This window comes from Procambarus clarkii, chromosome 24, assembly GCF_040958095.1.
Source record: "Procambarus clarkii isolate CNS0578487 chromosome 24, FALCON_Pclarkii_2.0, whole genome shotgun sequence".
NCBI lineage: Eukaryota > Metazoa > Arthropoda > Malacostraca > Decapoda > Cambaridae > Procambarus > Procambarus clarkii.
The window spans coordinates 18,133,229-18,150,910 of NC_091173.1; the positions used below are offsets into that span (position 1 = coordinate 18,133,229).

The following is a 17,682-nucleotide window of genomic DNA, read 5'->3' on the forward strand; positions in this document are numbered from 1 at the left end:
TCAATTCTTTTGACCATGTTGTAGCTCAGTCGATAAAGGCAGTGTCTGGGATGCTCTCGGACGTAGGTTCGAATTCTCGTCACAGCCCTTGTGGATTTGTTCCCATGTGGTCATAATTCTTGGTGTGACAACTGTTGTGCTCACAACACTTGTTATCGTAATGAACTACAACAGCATTTGTAGACAGGGAGACGCAGGCAAATATCTACCAGGCAAACCTATATTAGCCCAACATGTTACTCATAAAGAAAACAAATTGAAGGATTGTTATACACAACTAAAAACCTAACACAAAAAAAAAAATGAGATTTCTCTTTGTCTCTACGTGGTCGATTTTAATATCGGTATCGCACTTTACACTGCAGGTGATTATAACTTATATCAAACAAATGTCCATTAGTGGGAATAATTTGCAATAATGTAACATTTAAAAGACATATTGTACGCCACTCGTTAGATAAGTAGATACAATATGATAGCTAGGGTTTCCTAGCAAATTCCATACTGTTCTGGCCAAATACACCTATGATAGATAGCTTTGAGATGATGTGTGACACAATATATATATATATATATATATATATATATATATATATATATATATATATATATATATATATATATATATATATATATTATTAAATATGACCGAAAAAGTAAGATTAATAATTCTAACACGAATTTTCTCAATCTTTCGTACATTACGCTTCACTGTTGGAGGTACATCAAAAATCACTTCTCCAAAATTCATTTTTATTTCTAGTCTGACGCGACACGGTCGCGTTTCGTAAAACTTATTACATTTTCAAAGACTTCACAAATACACAACTGATTAGAACTTACGTATCTCTGATTTTATATCTACATTTGAGTGAGGTGGGAGGGGTGATGTGGCATTAACACAAGACAGAACAAGATGAGATATTAATAGGGTATTAAAAGTATCAACACAAGACAGAACAGAAACAATGGGTATTGAATAGAAGTGTTTGTAGAAAGCCTATATATATATATATATATATATATATATATATATATATATATATATATATATATATATATATATATATATATATATACATATATATATATATATATATATATATATATATATATATATATATATATATATAATTACTTTCTAGCTCTGATTCGATTACAATTGTCATAATTGTAGCTAGTATTACATGTGTATATGTATGTATAGTTGGCAGAACTGCAGATAGGAAGGATTTTTTTTTTGTCTACAGAAATTGCCTCATTGGTGAGGTTGCACAGTAGGCAGCAGGGCACTCTGGCCTCTTGCATAAACTAGCCAAACAGAGTGCTGCATGTGAAACTTTTAAAGAGCCACTTACGCATCAGGGGCCAGATTCACGAAGCAGTTACGCAAGCACTTACGAACCTGTACATCTTTTCTCAATCTTTGGCGGCTTTGTTTACAATTATTAAATAGTTAATAAGCTCCGAAGCACCAGGAGGCTGTTTATAACAATAACAACAGTTGATTGGCAAGTTTTCATGCTTGCAAACTATTTAATAAATGTAAACAAAGCCGCCAAAGATTGAGGAAAGATGTACACGTTCCTAAGTACTTGCGTAACTGCTTCGTGAATCTGGCCCCAGCACACCGCTCTTCGTCGGGCATTGCAACAGGTTGTCTAGACATGTAAATTTCTTTGCTCGAGCCTCTCGGTCAAGGGGTCGACAGTAGTGCAGCTGAGGATAAGATTTTTTTTATATAAGAAATCGAAGTTCGTGGCGGGTGGGGTCTTGGTGAGTTAACTCGTGTAACATTGTACAAATATTGACGTACTAAGCAATTAGATAGTAGAACTTTGTACTAGTCACTTTATAGGGTCTGAAATAGTCCTCATATAGCGTGTATTAGGCCTAGGAAGGTTTGGTTAGGTAAGTTTAGTTTATCTTTGCAACATAAGAGTATGTATTTTCTATTTGTGTCTGCAGAATCGAGCTATTAGCTCTTGGACCCCGCCTTTCTAACCAATCTATTTTTCCTCTATTATATCTACTACATATATTTATCTCTAACACACTCGCGCACACATCCCCAGGAAGCAGCCCATAACAGCTGTCTAACTCCCAGGTACCTATTTATTGCTAGGTAACAGGGGCATCAGGATGAAAGAAACTTTGCTCATTTGTTTACGCCTCCGCTGGGAATCAAACCCGGGCCATTAGGATTTCAACCCCCAAGTGCTGTCCACTCAGTAGCGAGGCCCCTCGCTGCGTGTGTGTGTGTGTGTGTGTGTGTGTGTGTGTGTGTGTGTGTGTGTGTGTGTGTGTGTGTGTGTGTGTGTGTGTGTGTGTGTGTGTGTGTGGGGCGCCCCCAGTAACGGCCAAGAGAAAGGCAATACGAGGGAGCGAAGCCTAGTGACATTGACTGACGTCTGGTAAGGGATCCAGAAGCTGGTGAATGGGGCGGGGGGTTAGGAAAGTAAATAAACTGTGATAAAAGCATAAATCGAGAATGGAATGGATAAATGGTAGAGAAAGGGTGGGGAAATGGAAGAGTGCTTTAATCATTGTTAGCAGAAAGAGAGAGCACATTGATGAATGGTGGGACCGGAGGCGGTGTTTGGCAGCCTTTATACTGGGGAAAAATATTGCCAGAGCTTCGCCTGCCCGACTGGCCTTTTAATTTCTTGTATTGGTAATGTGTGGGTGATGCCGCTTTAACGCGCAGGGCTGACTGTTATAACCCGTCGGGTCAGACTATTCTCTTTATACCACGTCGCGTTTGGACGTATATACAGGCCAAAAAGTGACGTACTGGACAATGGTTGCGGGCTCGAGAAATTGACTTAATGTCCCGTTTTCTGTTCCACTGGTAGCTAGCTAGGTTAGGTTAAGGGGGGCACTTTAGTACGCTATTTTCTTGACGTTGGGAACACTGGTGAGAACGGAGCTGGTCAGGTGTGCAGGTCTGGTGCTCAACTCTGAAGAGGAGTATGCGGGCACATAACCCCTACCCCCCACCTAACACACACACACACACACACACATATGCATTAAACATTCTTTCGTGAATTGGTGATTTTTTTTAATTTTACAATTAATTAGACAAAAGCGAGGCGTGGAAGTCAAAATGGAAATGGGCAGGGAAACAGTGCTTACCTCTGCAATATTGCAGATATCAACGCTCCAGTAGCACCGAAGAGCAATAGAAACAGGTCAATCAACGTTATCCAATTGACCAGTGCATTATCCAATTAACTAGTGCATTATCCAATTAGCTAATGTATTATCCAGTTGGCTTGTCTATTATCCAACTAGATAGTGTATTATCCAATTGGCCAGTGCATTATCCAATTGGCAAATGTATTATCAGTAGGCTAGAGTATTATGCAACTGGCTAGTGTATTAATGATAATACATTAATTAGCTAATGTATTATCCAATTGGGTAGTGTATTATCCAGTTGGCTAATGTATTATCCAGTCGAAAGGAATTATTTCAACAAAAATTAACGTACAATAGGCTGCTTGGAGTATTCATTAAAAATCGATTAAAAACTTGTAAGCGAAACTGAACGTACCATTTTTATATAGCAGTCACATCCTGAAAGTCAACAAAGAACATAAGAGCGAGGTGGTGTGAGGCTGACAAGCAGTGTGTTACCCATGCCAGTAATTATAGCCTATATTGGTCAACACGCGGCAGCGTAGCCTAATGCCGTCACAACATTCGTTACCAGAGTAAATCCAGTGAGCCACGGGCGGCGGGAGGTCTTCACGCTGCCGTGGCTTATACATTTGCACATTCCACTGGTAATTCGTTGCATGGATATGCATTAGAGTGAATGTTGCATGGGAAGTTTAATATGATTTGCTTATCTGTTGGTTTAATTTCAGTGTAGATTACGTTTTAAAGGTGTTGTGCTATTGCTGATGGTTAGCTTAGCCACAAGTCTGCTGGCCTAGGCTTTGTGGGGGATTTCTAGGACTTCCATACAGCTACAGCTATACAGAAACCTGCTGCCAGCGAGGAAAGGTATGTGGCGGAAGGAAATGATCAGATAATCGCAAGGAAGTGATATTATCAAACAACTTTGTAACATTTTGGTGAATGCACGAACACTGGCACGCACACTGCTACGTACTCGGGCGTGCACTAATTTCAGTTCATAAAACATCTCTATTCCTAAAAGCAGCTGTCACTACCCACTTCAACAATTCACGTCTGCGTACCTTCTTCTATTACTTCATAAAACCCTCAGGGCTCGTGTGTATATATATATATATATATATATATATATATATATATATATATATATATATATATATATATATATATATATATATATATATATATATATATATGCGGAAAATCCACAGAGAAATATGAAAGGAGGTGAACGTTTCGGCTTGTTAAAGCCTTTGTCAACACCAGACTGAGTCAGTCTGTCAGACTTTGTCTGACACCAGACTTTGTCAGTCTGGTGTTGACAAAGGCTTTAACAAGCCGAAACGTTCACCTCCTTTCATATTTCTCTGTGAATTTTCCGCATAAAATGATCAGTGTTTTGTGATCGTCAATTGCATATATATATATATATATATATATATATATATATATATATATATATATATATATATATATATATATATATATATATATATCCAAAAACGCTCAGATGGAGTCACCCTGCAGCCGTGGAGGGAAGGTAAACAGGTCGTGTGGGACTACACGTGTGTATCCACATTGGCTGATACCTCTCTGATACCTCTCTACCTTACAGCGCAGCTGAGGGAGGCGGGGCGGCCACCTTCAGGGAGACCCAGAAAACCAACAAGTACAGGGACCTAGAACGTTGTTACAGGTTCGTGCCAATAGGCTCTGAGACTCTGGGCGCCTGGGGTAAATGTGTACTTAAGTTCCTGAAGGAAGTGGGTGAGGAACTCATTGGGAAAACTAAGGACTCAAGAGCGGCCACTTTCCTCTTCCAGCGCCTCAGTGTCGCAGTCCAGAGAGGAAATGCGTGCTGTATCTTGCGGTGGTAGGAGAGGAAAATATCAAAGTGTTGAGCGAGAATCGACAGGGTCTTCTCTGAATACTCTTTATTTTCTTCTTCGAGGCTGTGGGTTCTTTCAATTGCACCAGAGGTGATACCCCCTAATATATATATATATATATATATATATATATATATATATATATATATATATATATATATATATATATATATATATATATATATATATATGTCGTACCTAGTAGCCAGAACGCACTTCTCAGCCTACTATGCAAGGCCCAATTTGCCTAATAAGCCACGTTTTCATGAATTAGTTGTTTTTCGACTACCTAACCTAACCTAACTAAACTTTTTCGGCTACCTAACCCAACCTAACCTCTAAAGATAGGTTAGGTTAGGTTAGGTAGGGTTGGTTAGGTTCGGTCATTTATCTACGTTAATTTTAACTCCAATAAAAAAAAAAATTACCTCATACATAATGAAATGGGTAGCTTTATCATTTCATAAGAAAAAAATTAGAGAAAATATATTAATTCAGGAAAACTTGGCTTATTAGGCAAATCGGGCCTTGCATAGTAGGCCCAGAAGTGCGTTGTGGCTACTAGGTACGACATATATATATATATATATATATATATATATATATATATATATATATATATATATATATATATATATATATATATATATATATATATATATATATATATATATATACATATATATATATATGAGAGTCTAAAGCTCATCCCTATAATCTGATGGAAATCAGTGCATGTATTTGCTGGTGTGCGGGTCCTGGCCGACCGGTTGGGTCAGCCCAGTTGTTCAGCCTTGCTAAGCTCCCCCGCGCTCTCTCAGGCACGAATTCCCCTCGTAATTCGTTTTTGATGTGCGTGTATAATTAATTAGTAGTTCGTTTATATCCTGGCAGAACCTTGACAAGTCACGATTCACGTATCTTTTTTACACTTACCTCACTCAGTGTGCGAGATTTGTGTGTGTGTATTGTGAGTTTAATTTGTACTCTTCGGAAGTGAACCACTTTGGGCCCATAACTTGACTAAGAATCATGTAATGAAAGCGATGAAGGGACAACACCTTCATCACCTGACCTCAATTCATTTCTCCTTAGCTCACCTGTAATTAGTTTACCTGCCCTCAGCTCACCTAGTCCAATGGAGTCGAAAAAATAGGTTTGACGGTAGGTGTGGGCCGGCCCCGCTCCTGTATCAGGTAAGTCCACTACGGGCTCACCATAGACTGTGCTACTTGGAACTTTTTGTTCCAAGTAGCAAATCTTTTAACAACATGTAAGTTTGGGTTTACATAAAATAAAGCTTGATAACCGATTTTAAAACACAAAGCTAAATATATCAAATATGTAGGCAGACATTCACCAATACATTCATTATTTTACTTTGTTTTAGGAATACAATTGACGGCTATACAACAACCCAGTAATAAATACAATCCAGCACATAGGTTCGAATTCTCATAACGGCTCCAACGGATATTCTCTTTGATACTTAAAGCATTAGTGTGATTTCTTTCTGTGTAATCTCTAGATGGTTATTAAGGCCACCATAACATCTCACCAACCTCCAAATATACTTTAGTCCTAAGGTAAACTCCAAAGTGTATATACACCAAGAAAGTGGGTACACCGTTGTGTGTATATTTGGGGTCTCCTGGTGTTCAGGGGGGGGGGGGGGGGTTGAGTGTTGAGTTGACACTGTTGTTAATGTTGAGTGACGCTGTGTGTCAGATGCATCAATATATCCACATAATTACCTCACAAGGAGCACGTTATCAAATATATTGGTAATTATGCCCCTCTCCTGACAGATGCTGGTGCTGATAGTAGTTAGGAGGGGGGGGGGAAAGGTGGAGGTGGTGACATCTAATTAACGGAGGTGTCTGGCTCTAGTGAGACCTGAAGTGAGACAAGATTGCCGTAAACAAGAGCGCCAAGTGCCGTAAACAAGAGCGCCAAGTGCCGTAAACAAGAGCGCCAAGTGCCGTAAACAAGAGTGCCAAGTGCCGTAAACAAGAGCGCCAAGTGCCGTAAACAAGAGCGCCAAGTGCCGTAAATAAGAGCGCCAAGTGCCACAAACAAGAGCGCCAAATGCCGTAAACAAGAGTGCCAAGTGCCGTAAACAAGAGCGCCAAGTGCCGTAAACAAGAGCGCCAAGTGCCGTAATCAAGAGCGCCAAGTGCCGTAAACAAGAGTACCAAGTGCCGTAAACAAGAGCGCCAAGTGCCGTAAACAAGAGCGCCGAGTGCCGTAAATAAGAGCGCCAAGTGCCATAAACAAGAGCGCCAAGTGCCGTAAACAAGAGCGCTAAGTGCCGTAAACAAGAGCGCCAAGTGCCGTAATCAAGAGCGCCAAGTGCCGTAAGTAAGAGCGCCAATTGTAGCCGCGAGGCTGCCACAATTGACGCTAGGCTGTCAACAGGCTACGGTCGCTAATCTTGAAAGGCAATATATGGTATAAACATTTCTTTACATGTAATTGTATGTTAATGGATAATTCTGATATCAAGTAAAGCTCTTTTGATCATTAATTGGAGGTAATGTTAATTAAAATTAATACTATTAGTTAAAGCCTCATACTGCTTAGGTAAAATTATATCCCGTAGGTGCAACGTTCAAGAGTAACGTTAGTTTAACGCTGAAGCAACGTCGTCATGGTTAATTCAGAGTTGAGTCGACATTATCAACGTTGAATTAACGTTATCGACGTTGAATAATCGTTAAGGCAACGTTAATTCAGTGGTGAATATCCACGAGTAACGTTGATTCGGCATAGAATTAGCGTTGATTCAGCAGTGAATCACCGTTATCAACGTTAATTCTATGCTGAATCAACATTACTCATGGATATTCTGCCTACTGGGTAATTAACATTACAGTTGTCTTCTGTAGACGAAAGAATGTACACCAATTCATCCTTCCGTTACGACAGTGCATCGACCGTGAAAAATATTATTCATCAAAATATCAAACCGTTCGCAATTCATCACATTTGTCCTATTGTTCCAAACAGATTTATTCAACCAGAACCAATTTTGGACGAGTTGTAATATTGATGAGGCACGAATTTGATCACAAGTTGTTACGAATAAAGTTTCTGAATCTAGAGGCCTATCGTGCCATAGTATGAGCATGTATTAAGATACAATATACACACAACCTACAAAAAAAAATCCTCAATTATTGGAGTTCATTAGGCTATCTCCAAGCCTGGAGTCTATTAATGTTCCATTTATTGATCAGTTTGTGGTTATTGAAGCCATTTATAGCCATGATGGTTTGTTGAGAAGTCATAGATGACTACCTTGCGATGATTTCGGGGCTTAGCGTCCCCGCGGCCCGGTCTTCGATCAGGCCAAGCCCCTGGCACCAATGTTTGTTATGTATGCCAGTCAGAATGATCCAGCTATTGTGGAAAAGGCTTAAAGTTGCACTCTTAATCCAAACAAGGGAAACGCTTTTGAACTACCAGATTTGCAACCAATTTAGTTATTTATCTCAGATACGACAGATGGCGATGTAGTAAATAAAGATATGTATTATCAATGGCAGGCGGAAAGATATGGAGTTTGTTATTGTATACATTATTTAGGACATTCTGAGGCGCACTACTGACACTGATACGGTGCCGTGGGCCGCGGCGTGCCAGCCGCGGGGATACAGCATGACAGGGCCATAGGTACATGACTGTGCCATGGATACAACGTGACAGTGCCATAGATACAACTTGACAGTGCCATAGATACAACTTGACAGTGCCATAGATACAATTTGACAGTGCCGTGGGCCACAGTCGAACGAAGCGGCATTCACAACCCATCTCTGCCATAAACTCGTCTATTAACAATGTGAAACCTGCGCTTTCAGCCTCTTAATATGAATCACCCAGTAATCTAAAATGGCGTAGTTTGAGACGGATAAAAAAAATATAGTCCGTTACTTCGGGAACAAGTCCTAATTCACGTTGAACAAAACGTATTTGATATTATTTAAATTGCTCAACTAAAAAGCACAATATTCAGCCGGCCATTTATCTGCGAGCTATATAGGGTGAATGTAAATTTAGATTGGCAAACAGTGATTGATCAGGCTAAGTCAACATGTGTTTTCATTTTATCATTTTTCATGGAAATGGTAAAAACCACAGAGACAGACACTCATTCAATCACTCTTTCCTGCTGTTATTTTTAAACAGTTTGGGTTAAATCTGGAAGTAAGAAATGGCATGAATATATAGCTGAAGAAATGTTGATGATGACTAGACACACGGGCTCTGTGACATATACCCAATGGCTGTCATATTTTTCACAGTTGGAGTTTTTATATTGTGTGTAAAATCCTGATTTTATTTTCTTCCCACAATCTCCAGTTTTTCTATCACCATTCTTCCCTAACCACCCATTCTTGCTCCCCCCCTCTTCCTCTCCTCTTCCCTCCATCTCTCTCATCTTTCCTCTCCCTCCTATCTCTCCATCACTCCCTTATCTCTCCACTCGACATAACATCGGTAATCTTCTTAACTAAGGCGCCAGATTAACTTGTAATAACTGTTTTCTTTATCACCGAACTTCTCTACGACTCTCATCTACGTCTCTTCCCTACCTCTCCCTTCCACTTGTCTCCTCTATTCTCTGCTCCACACACCGCCTTAGCATTCATAACTACGGTAATTTGGTGTTTTGACGCCCCAGGTGGACACTGTGTCGCTCCTCTTCTGATCAAAAGATTGAACGTAAATCAGGGTTAAGCTCGGTGGTCACGTTTGGCCACAGGGACTTGTCCCATCCGGTTTTGAACTGAGTTTTGTGTTTGTGCTTTGCAACTGACGTCGTTGTTAAATCGCCAGTTTAATAATCAGTGTTTCATTGCCCTCTCCTCTCCGTCTCTGTTTCCCTTTCCCTCTCTCCAAGTCCACCCCTTGTCTCCGTCCACCTCTTTCCCTTCTCTCTCTTCACTGAACAAAATGGGTTTCAAACCGCTCTGTGTTGCAGGAAATTACTAAAGGTGCGCCTCCTACCCCCTCCCCCCCCTCTCCCCCTCCGGATGTTCCAGCTCCCTCTGACGGCTGAAATATTGTACTCCTTAGTTTTCCTACACACATTCTAGCTTCAGCTGCGAGATTGTCTATCCAGTTCGGGTTACTTTCACAAACGAGCCGGAAAAAAGTATGATGAATATTGGGCTCCATTGATTGAGCAACACCATCCTCCAAAATTGATAGCACCTATAGTGGCTGGATGGAATGTGAACATCAATTTTTGTACACAAGCTTGTACACATGCAATTTTATCAGTGCTTCATAATATTACATTTTCTGATAGAGAAGTGGGAGGGGGAGAAAGGGGGAAAGAGAGGGAGAATGTTGGGGAAGAGGGAAGGAAAGGTGGAGGCGAACCTGATGGGAGAGGGAAAGCAAGAGAGATAGGGAAAGAGAAGTGAGAGAGAGAGACCCATGCACAGCCAGGTACCCCACATAGTATCCATTAACATAAGAGACCATCTGCTTGTCTGTTCAATTTTGGAAGACAGATGCTTGGGGCTCGCCTCACTCAACTTTGCATGGGAATTGTCTAAGGTATGGGACGGACCTAAGTTAAATGATTTAAATATAATTTATAGACCCCCTTTTCGATTTTCGCAGTAAAGTGTGAACATAAGAACATAAAAACATAAGAATGAAGGTAACTTCAAAAGGCCTATTGGCCCATACAAGCAGCTCCTATTTATATCCACTCAATCTCATTCATACATGTCTAACCTACACTCGAAACAATCAAGGCAACCTACTTCTATTATGTTACGCGGTAGCTGGTTCCACAAATCAACAACCCTGTTATCGAAACAGTATTTACCCAGATATTTCCTAAATCTAAACTTATCCAATTTATACCCATTGTTTCGTGTTCTGTCTTGTGTTGATACCTTTGACACCCTATTAATATCCCCTTTGTAATGTCTTTCATCCACTTGAACGCCTCTTATCATGTCACCCCTAATTCTTCGCCTTTCCAGATAATGTAATTTAAGTTTTGTCAATCTTTCTTCATATGACAGGCTTAGAATTTGCGGGATTAACTTCGTCATCCTACGCTGGACGCGTTCTAGGGAATTTATATCCATGTTATAGTATGGAGCAAGATATAGTTGAAGAACAACACCAGGTGTCTTATTACTAACGCTTCGATAAATAAATCCCAGTGTCCTATTTGCCTTATTACGAACATTTATGCACTGATTTTTTGGTTTTAAATTCTTACTAATCATAACTCCCAGATCCCTTTCGCAGTCTGACTTCGCAATCTCAACACCATCTAGCTCGTATCGTGTAACTCTATCATCATTACCTAGCCTCAAAACCTTACATTTGTCACCATTAAACTGCATCTGCCAATCTTTTGACCATTTCAAACCCCTATTTAGATCGCCTTGAAGTAATAGTGAGGTTTTTTTCCGTGTTTGTTATCCCTCCCGATTTTTGTATCATCGGCAAATTGGCAAATATTGCTGCTTAAACCTAAATCTAAATCATTTATATATATTATGAATAACAGAGGTCCCAAGACAGAGCCTTCAAGCACTCTACTTACAACATTTTCCCAGTCTTGACTTAACCCCATTTATACTAACTTTGTTTCCTTTGGTATAGCCATGCAACTTAATATAGAACCCCCAATACCGTGAGCCTCTATTTTTTTAATCAGTATTTCATGTGGCACTGTATCAGAAACTTTGCTGAAGTTAAGGTACACAACATCATAAACCTTACCACTATCAACTGCCTCAACTATGCTGGAATAAAATGATAGCAAATTTGTATAACATGAACGGCCATATGTAAAACCATGTTGTGAATCATTTATTAATTTATGTTTTTTAAGATGAATACAAATAATATTTGCAGTTTCTAAGCTAATTGGCCGATAGTTTGACGCAAGTGATCTATCTCCCTTCCTGAAAATTGGTACCACAATAGCAACCTTCCATGACTCAGGCACTCTGCCCTACCCTAATGATTTATTAAATATGGTAGACAGTGGCTCGCAAAGCTCTTCTTTGCATTCCTTAAACACCCTGACAAACACTTCGTCTGGCCCTGGGGATTTGTTTGGCTTGATTTTCACTATTTGTTGAATAACATCCTCCCTGGTAACTGCTAAACTAGTCAACCTGTCCTCTTCCCCACCCACATAGATTTGTTATGCTGAACGTGAAGAATTTAGTGTGATGATTGTAAAAAGAAGTTACATATAAGGTACAAAGTTGATTATCATAGGTTGTCGAGTTCCTCCAACTCCTCAGATGGCGAGACGGAACCCAAATATATATATATATATACATATATATATATATATATATATATATATATATATATATATATATATATATATATATATATATATATATATATATATATATATATATATATATATATATATATATATATGTATATAACTGAAAACTCACACCCCAGAAGTGACTCGAACCCATACTCCCAGGAGCAAACGCAACTGGTATGTACAAGACACCCGCGGTGGGGTGGTTCAAATAGCCTCGGCTATCACCTCATTTTGTCCGGTCGTGATGGTCAAGTGGATTAAGGCGTCTTGTACATACCAGTTGCGTTTGCTCCTGGGAGTATGGGTTCGAGTCACTTCTGGGGTGTGAGTTTTCAGTTGCATATTGTCCTGGGGACCATTCAGGCTTGTTCGCATATATGTATATATATATATGTATATATATATATATATATATATATATATATATATATATATATATATATATATATATATATATATGTATATATATATATATATATATATATATATATATATATATATATATATATATGTATATATATAAAAGAGAGATAAATGAATATTGGCACCCAGGCCAATAACAGCAGTTCGTTGATAAGAGATTATTTTATATGGGACATATCAAGTTTATTTTTAATTTGTGGTGAATGGTGTGCCTGTGTATGCGCGTGTGCGTGTGCGTGCGCGCGCGCCTGTGTGTTTGTGTGTGTAGGCACGTATGAGTTGTACTGTATTTATGCCTTGTTCTTCTGGATTTTTTTTTTTTTGTAAATGTTTAGCTATGCTACAAAATATAACTGTCAAATGAATTAATTTGTTATATATTTGAAACTAATAATTTTCCTCTGAATCAGAATTTGAGCACAAGATGAAATTAAGACTAGTATTATATGGAGAAAATTTGTAAACAATTTCGTTATGTCCGTTTTATTCTAAGCCTGATTTTAAAGCTAAAAGATGTGTGTATTTCATTGTATAAACGAGCATACTAGCTGCTAATCTGGAATTATTTAATGAAGAATTGTAAAATGTCTAAAATATTGTCCTGAGGCTTCAGTATCCTACAACATTTTGACTCTGGTGTCATGTTGTTATCAGGAATAAGTTTTATTATAATATTAATCTACTAAATGAAAATGATGGATTCAATGCCTAGCATTGCTTGTCCACAAGTAGTATCCGGTATGGTCTAAGACCTGATCAGACCGAGCCTAACCTAACGGAAATAATCAAAATAAAATGTTTTATACATATAATGCACGATGTGTGACGTCACTCTGACGCCATAACGGTCCAGACTGTACAGGTTTTAGACTAGTATCTAACAAAGGGGGTTTAATGACCTTGCTCCTGCCCAAAAAACAGAGCCTACTAATGTGAGAGCTGCCATGTTCTTACAACGGTGTGAAGAGCCTGCTCATTAAGGACCGCCCAAGAAATCAAGCGTGATATGTCTGCGCGACATTCCCGGTAAAACTTGCAGTGCATTTTATGTCGCCCAACTTTAAAGCCAATTTTAATACCGGGATATTGTTGTGCATCACGAGAGTATTCGTCTCCAAGGCGCATGCGCAGCGAACCGGTGTGAATTGAAATTGAAATTGAAATAAGTTTATTGAGGTAAAATACACACAAAGGGATGAGGTAGCTCAAGCTATTCTCACTCCGTTCAGTACATCGTGTTAATACATACATATACACACATCACAAACAATAAACATATTACCAAAAGCCGGTGTGTGTAACCCAGTGAAACAGTTCTAAAGCATCTGGCCGCTCTATCAAGACACAGTGCTTTATATAGTAGTGGGCTAGATGTAATAGATTGGATGCTTGTAAAGACAGCCTAACCTGATCAACTCTCTCTAACAAGACTAGTGAGGTTTCGAGAACAATAATATAAGTAGCCGTAAATATTACGAGCCACCGCGGTTGTCATCATCACTCAGTAATCACCATCATTGTTGTGATCTTTATCAGTTCCCAGCGGAGAGTACTTAGGTATGTCTTCATGATCTGCGAAAGTAATTACCCCAGAATTCATCTGTCTAAATTAGGAGAAGCTCGAGTTGTGGTATATGTGGTAAGAGCGGAATGCGGGGCTGCTTTTGGATCGAGCTAGGCTAGTTGTGGGCGTGCTACCTTATTTGTGAATGTGCGAGGCTAGTGGTGGATATGAGAGGCTAGTCCTAGTAGTTGTGGGGCAGATAACCAAGCTATTGAGCAAAGACAAGGTGACCTCTGGCTACACTTGAAGAGGTGAGCGCCGGAGACACACACACACCCTACCTTCACGACCTTCCTCAGAGGACCACCTGGAAGACTTATCATTCGTTACCCAGTGACCACTAGGTGATATGAACTTAAACAACAAAAACAAAAGCTCAAGCTCGGTCGAGCTTGAGCGCCTTAACTTCCAGTGATGTTCGAGGAAGCAGAAGCCAGACAGACAGACAGACAGACGCCCAGGAAACACTGTGAGCGCCACCAAGATCCACCCCACCCCCCCTGGCGCCGGACTCCGTCTCTCCATTCAAATATCCGATCAGAAAAAGGTTGGAAAAACTGAATCAACTTGCCCGTGCGTCCCAGGAGTCGTATAACGCTGGGTGTTGAAGACTGATGCCTTAATTACTTCAGTATTAGAACTTATCGAGCAAAAATGTCATTTTGAAATCAGTATCATGATAAAAAAAGAGTAAACATCTACAATATGTTGTTTACATAGTCAATATCGTGTTCGAGATGCGTAGTTTTAAAGGTTATCTGGAATGAGAATTTATTCGTATTAATTTTTTGTTAGAACTGTGATACAGGAAACCATGAAGATTCTAATGACCATTTTGGAGACAATTACTGTTTATATATATATATATATATATATATATATATATATATATATATATATATATATATATATATATATATATATATATATATGTATATATATATATATATAAATATATATATATATATATATACTAGTATATTTTGGTAGCAGTCTTTCCTGTAGACATATATTATTAAATATGACCGAAAAAGTAAGATTAATAATTCTAACACGAATTTTCTCGATCTTTCGTACGTTTCTTTTCACTGTTGGTGGTAATTCAAAAATCAATTCTCCAAAAATAAAAATGAATTTTGGAGAATTGATTTTTGAATTACCACCAACAGTGAAAAGAAACGTACGAAAGATTGAGAAAATTCGTGTTAGAATTATTATTAATCTTACTTTTTCGGTCATATTTAATAATAATATATATATATATATATATATATATATATATATATATATATATATATATATATATATATATATATATATATATATATATATATTTATATATTTATATATATGTATGCATATATATTTAAACAAACTCAAATTGAAGTGCAGCAGTGGGTAAGGAATATGAGTATAAGTATTCAATGAGAAGGATGGGAGAGGGGGTGAGAGTTACTAGGCAATCGTCCGTATGAATATCCTGCGCAGCTTAGCTCGTTTTTTATGTTAAAACTTCGAATCGTTTTAAGCTCGGCTGGGATAGCTTATGCTAGATTAAGTTGGATAACGTTATACTTTGTTCGGGTGGATTAATGCAAAACAATTTCGTAAGGAAAACGGTTTTACGGACTAAATAATCTGTTTATTGCTCGTTATGAAGGGATATCATTATGAAGGGATATGAGGCTTGGATAAGAGTTTAGGGTGGAGAGGCCCGAGTTAAACAACGATGACCAATTACTTGAGATAGCGGAGACCGAACGTCGACTTTCAATGGAGCTAGCTATGGGACGTCGCTCTTCCGGCCAGTCCAAGTGGTTGGGACTTGCTGAGAGAGGAAACGATTGATTCATAATTCAGCGCCGCCTGAATGACACACGCAACAAATTAATACTGGCAGTAATTAGTAGACTCTAAACGGCTCGGAACAGTTTCATGCTTGTTAGTTTTGTAATTATATTGAGGATCAAACAGTTTTGTTTATTGTGTTTACAATGTAGTGCCTGGTGTTGATAATCAAGCCAGTTAATATACTGCATGTTGTTTACACAATTAGGTATTATTGGAGCAGTAAGCATGAATTATTATGTACGATGCTTTTGTGATAGATTAAACGATGGTCACATGATGCTTCATAATAGATTGCCCTAAAACTATGCCATTTTTATTATAATCTCTATTTTATTGTACGGTTTTAATATTTTAAAATACGGTTTCCCGTTTCTATATTGTTTTGAGCTGTAGTCAATTTGTCTTCAGGTGATCCTCAGCTGCCGATCACTAACAAACTTGCCAGTCTCTGCTATAAAATATGTTGATAATGCTCTCGTAGCTCTGTTACTCTTATTTGTAAGTGTTGCTAATCATGAAAAAAGTTGTGGACCAGGGCACGGGATGCCAGAACCAACAGGCAGGTGGACCAGGGCACGGGATGCCAGCACCAACAGGCAGGTGGACCAGGGCACGGGATGCCAGCACCAACAGGCAGGTGGACCAGGGCACGGGATGCCAGCACCAACAGGCAGGTGGACCAGGGCACGGGATGCCAGCACCAACAGGCAGGTGGACCAGGGCACGGGATGCCAGCACCAACAGGCAGGTGGACCAGGGCACGGGATGCCAGCACCAACAGGCAGGTGGACCAGGGCACGGGATGCCAGCACCAACAGGCAGGTGGACCAGGGCACGGGATGCCAGCACCAACAGGCAGGTGGACCATGGCACTAACATAATACTGGTGTTGCAGGTAGAAGCTGTGGACCCCGACAAGGTGGACTCTGCCGGGCTGGTGTACAGTGTTGGAGGTGACGGAGTTGACGGTCACTCCCCCACCCGCGCCTTCTTCACTATCAACCCCCTCACCGGTCACCTCCTGCAGCTGAGGGTGAGTGTTGACCCCCCTCACCGGTCACCTCCTGCAGCTGAGGGTGAGTGTTGACCCTCCCTCACCGGTCACCTCCTGCAGCTGAGGGTGAGTGTTGATCCCCCTCACCGGTCACCTCTTGCAGCTGAGGGTGAGTGTTGACCCTCCCTTGTGTTGACCCTCCCTCACCGGTCACCTCCTGCAGCGATAGTGTTGACCGGCTCTTTTCAAACGCTCACAAACTACTAAGAGGTCCCTAACCACTATGTACACTCTATTACCACCTAGACTATTTATTATCAACGGTGGCGATATATTCTTGTCATATACTATATATAAATGGATTTTTCTAAAACACAATTTTAATTTCTTTCTACAAACATTTTTCGTAAATTAAAATATACAGATTTGCATTTTAACCTACTTATTTATTCAAAATTTGTGTCCTTGCTTCAATTTGACA

General features: G+C 39.4%; 1 protein-coding gene across 1 annotated transcript in view; it reads left to right on the top strand.

Moving 5' to 3' along the window:
- LOC123761680 (putative neural-cadherin 2) overlaps window positions 1-17,682 on the top strand; it is a 139,297-nt gene that overhangs the window by 86,087 nt on the left and 35,528 nt on the right. Inside the window, exon 5 of the mRNA XM_069330678.1 lies at window positions 17,103-17,240. Coding sequence (XP_069186779.1) covers window positions 17,103-17,240 — 138 coding nt within the window. The remainder of the gene's footprint in view (window positions 1-17,102; window positions 17,241-17,682) is intronic.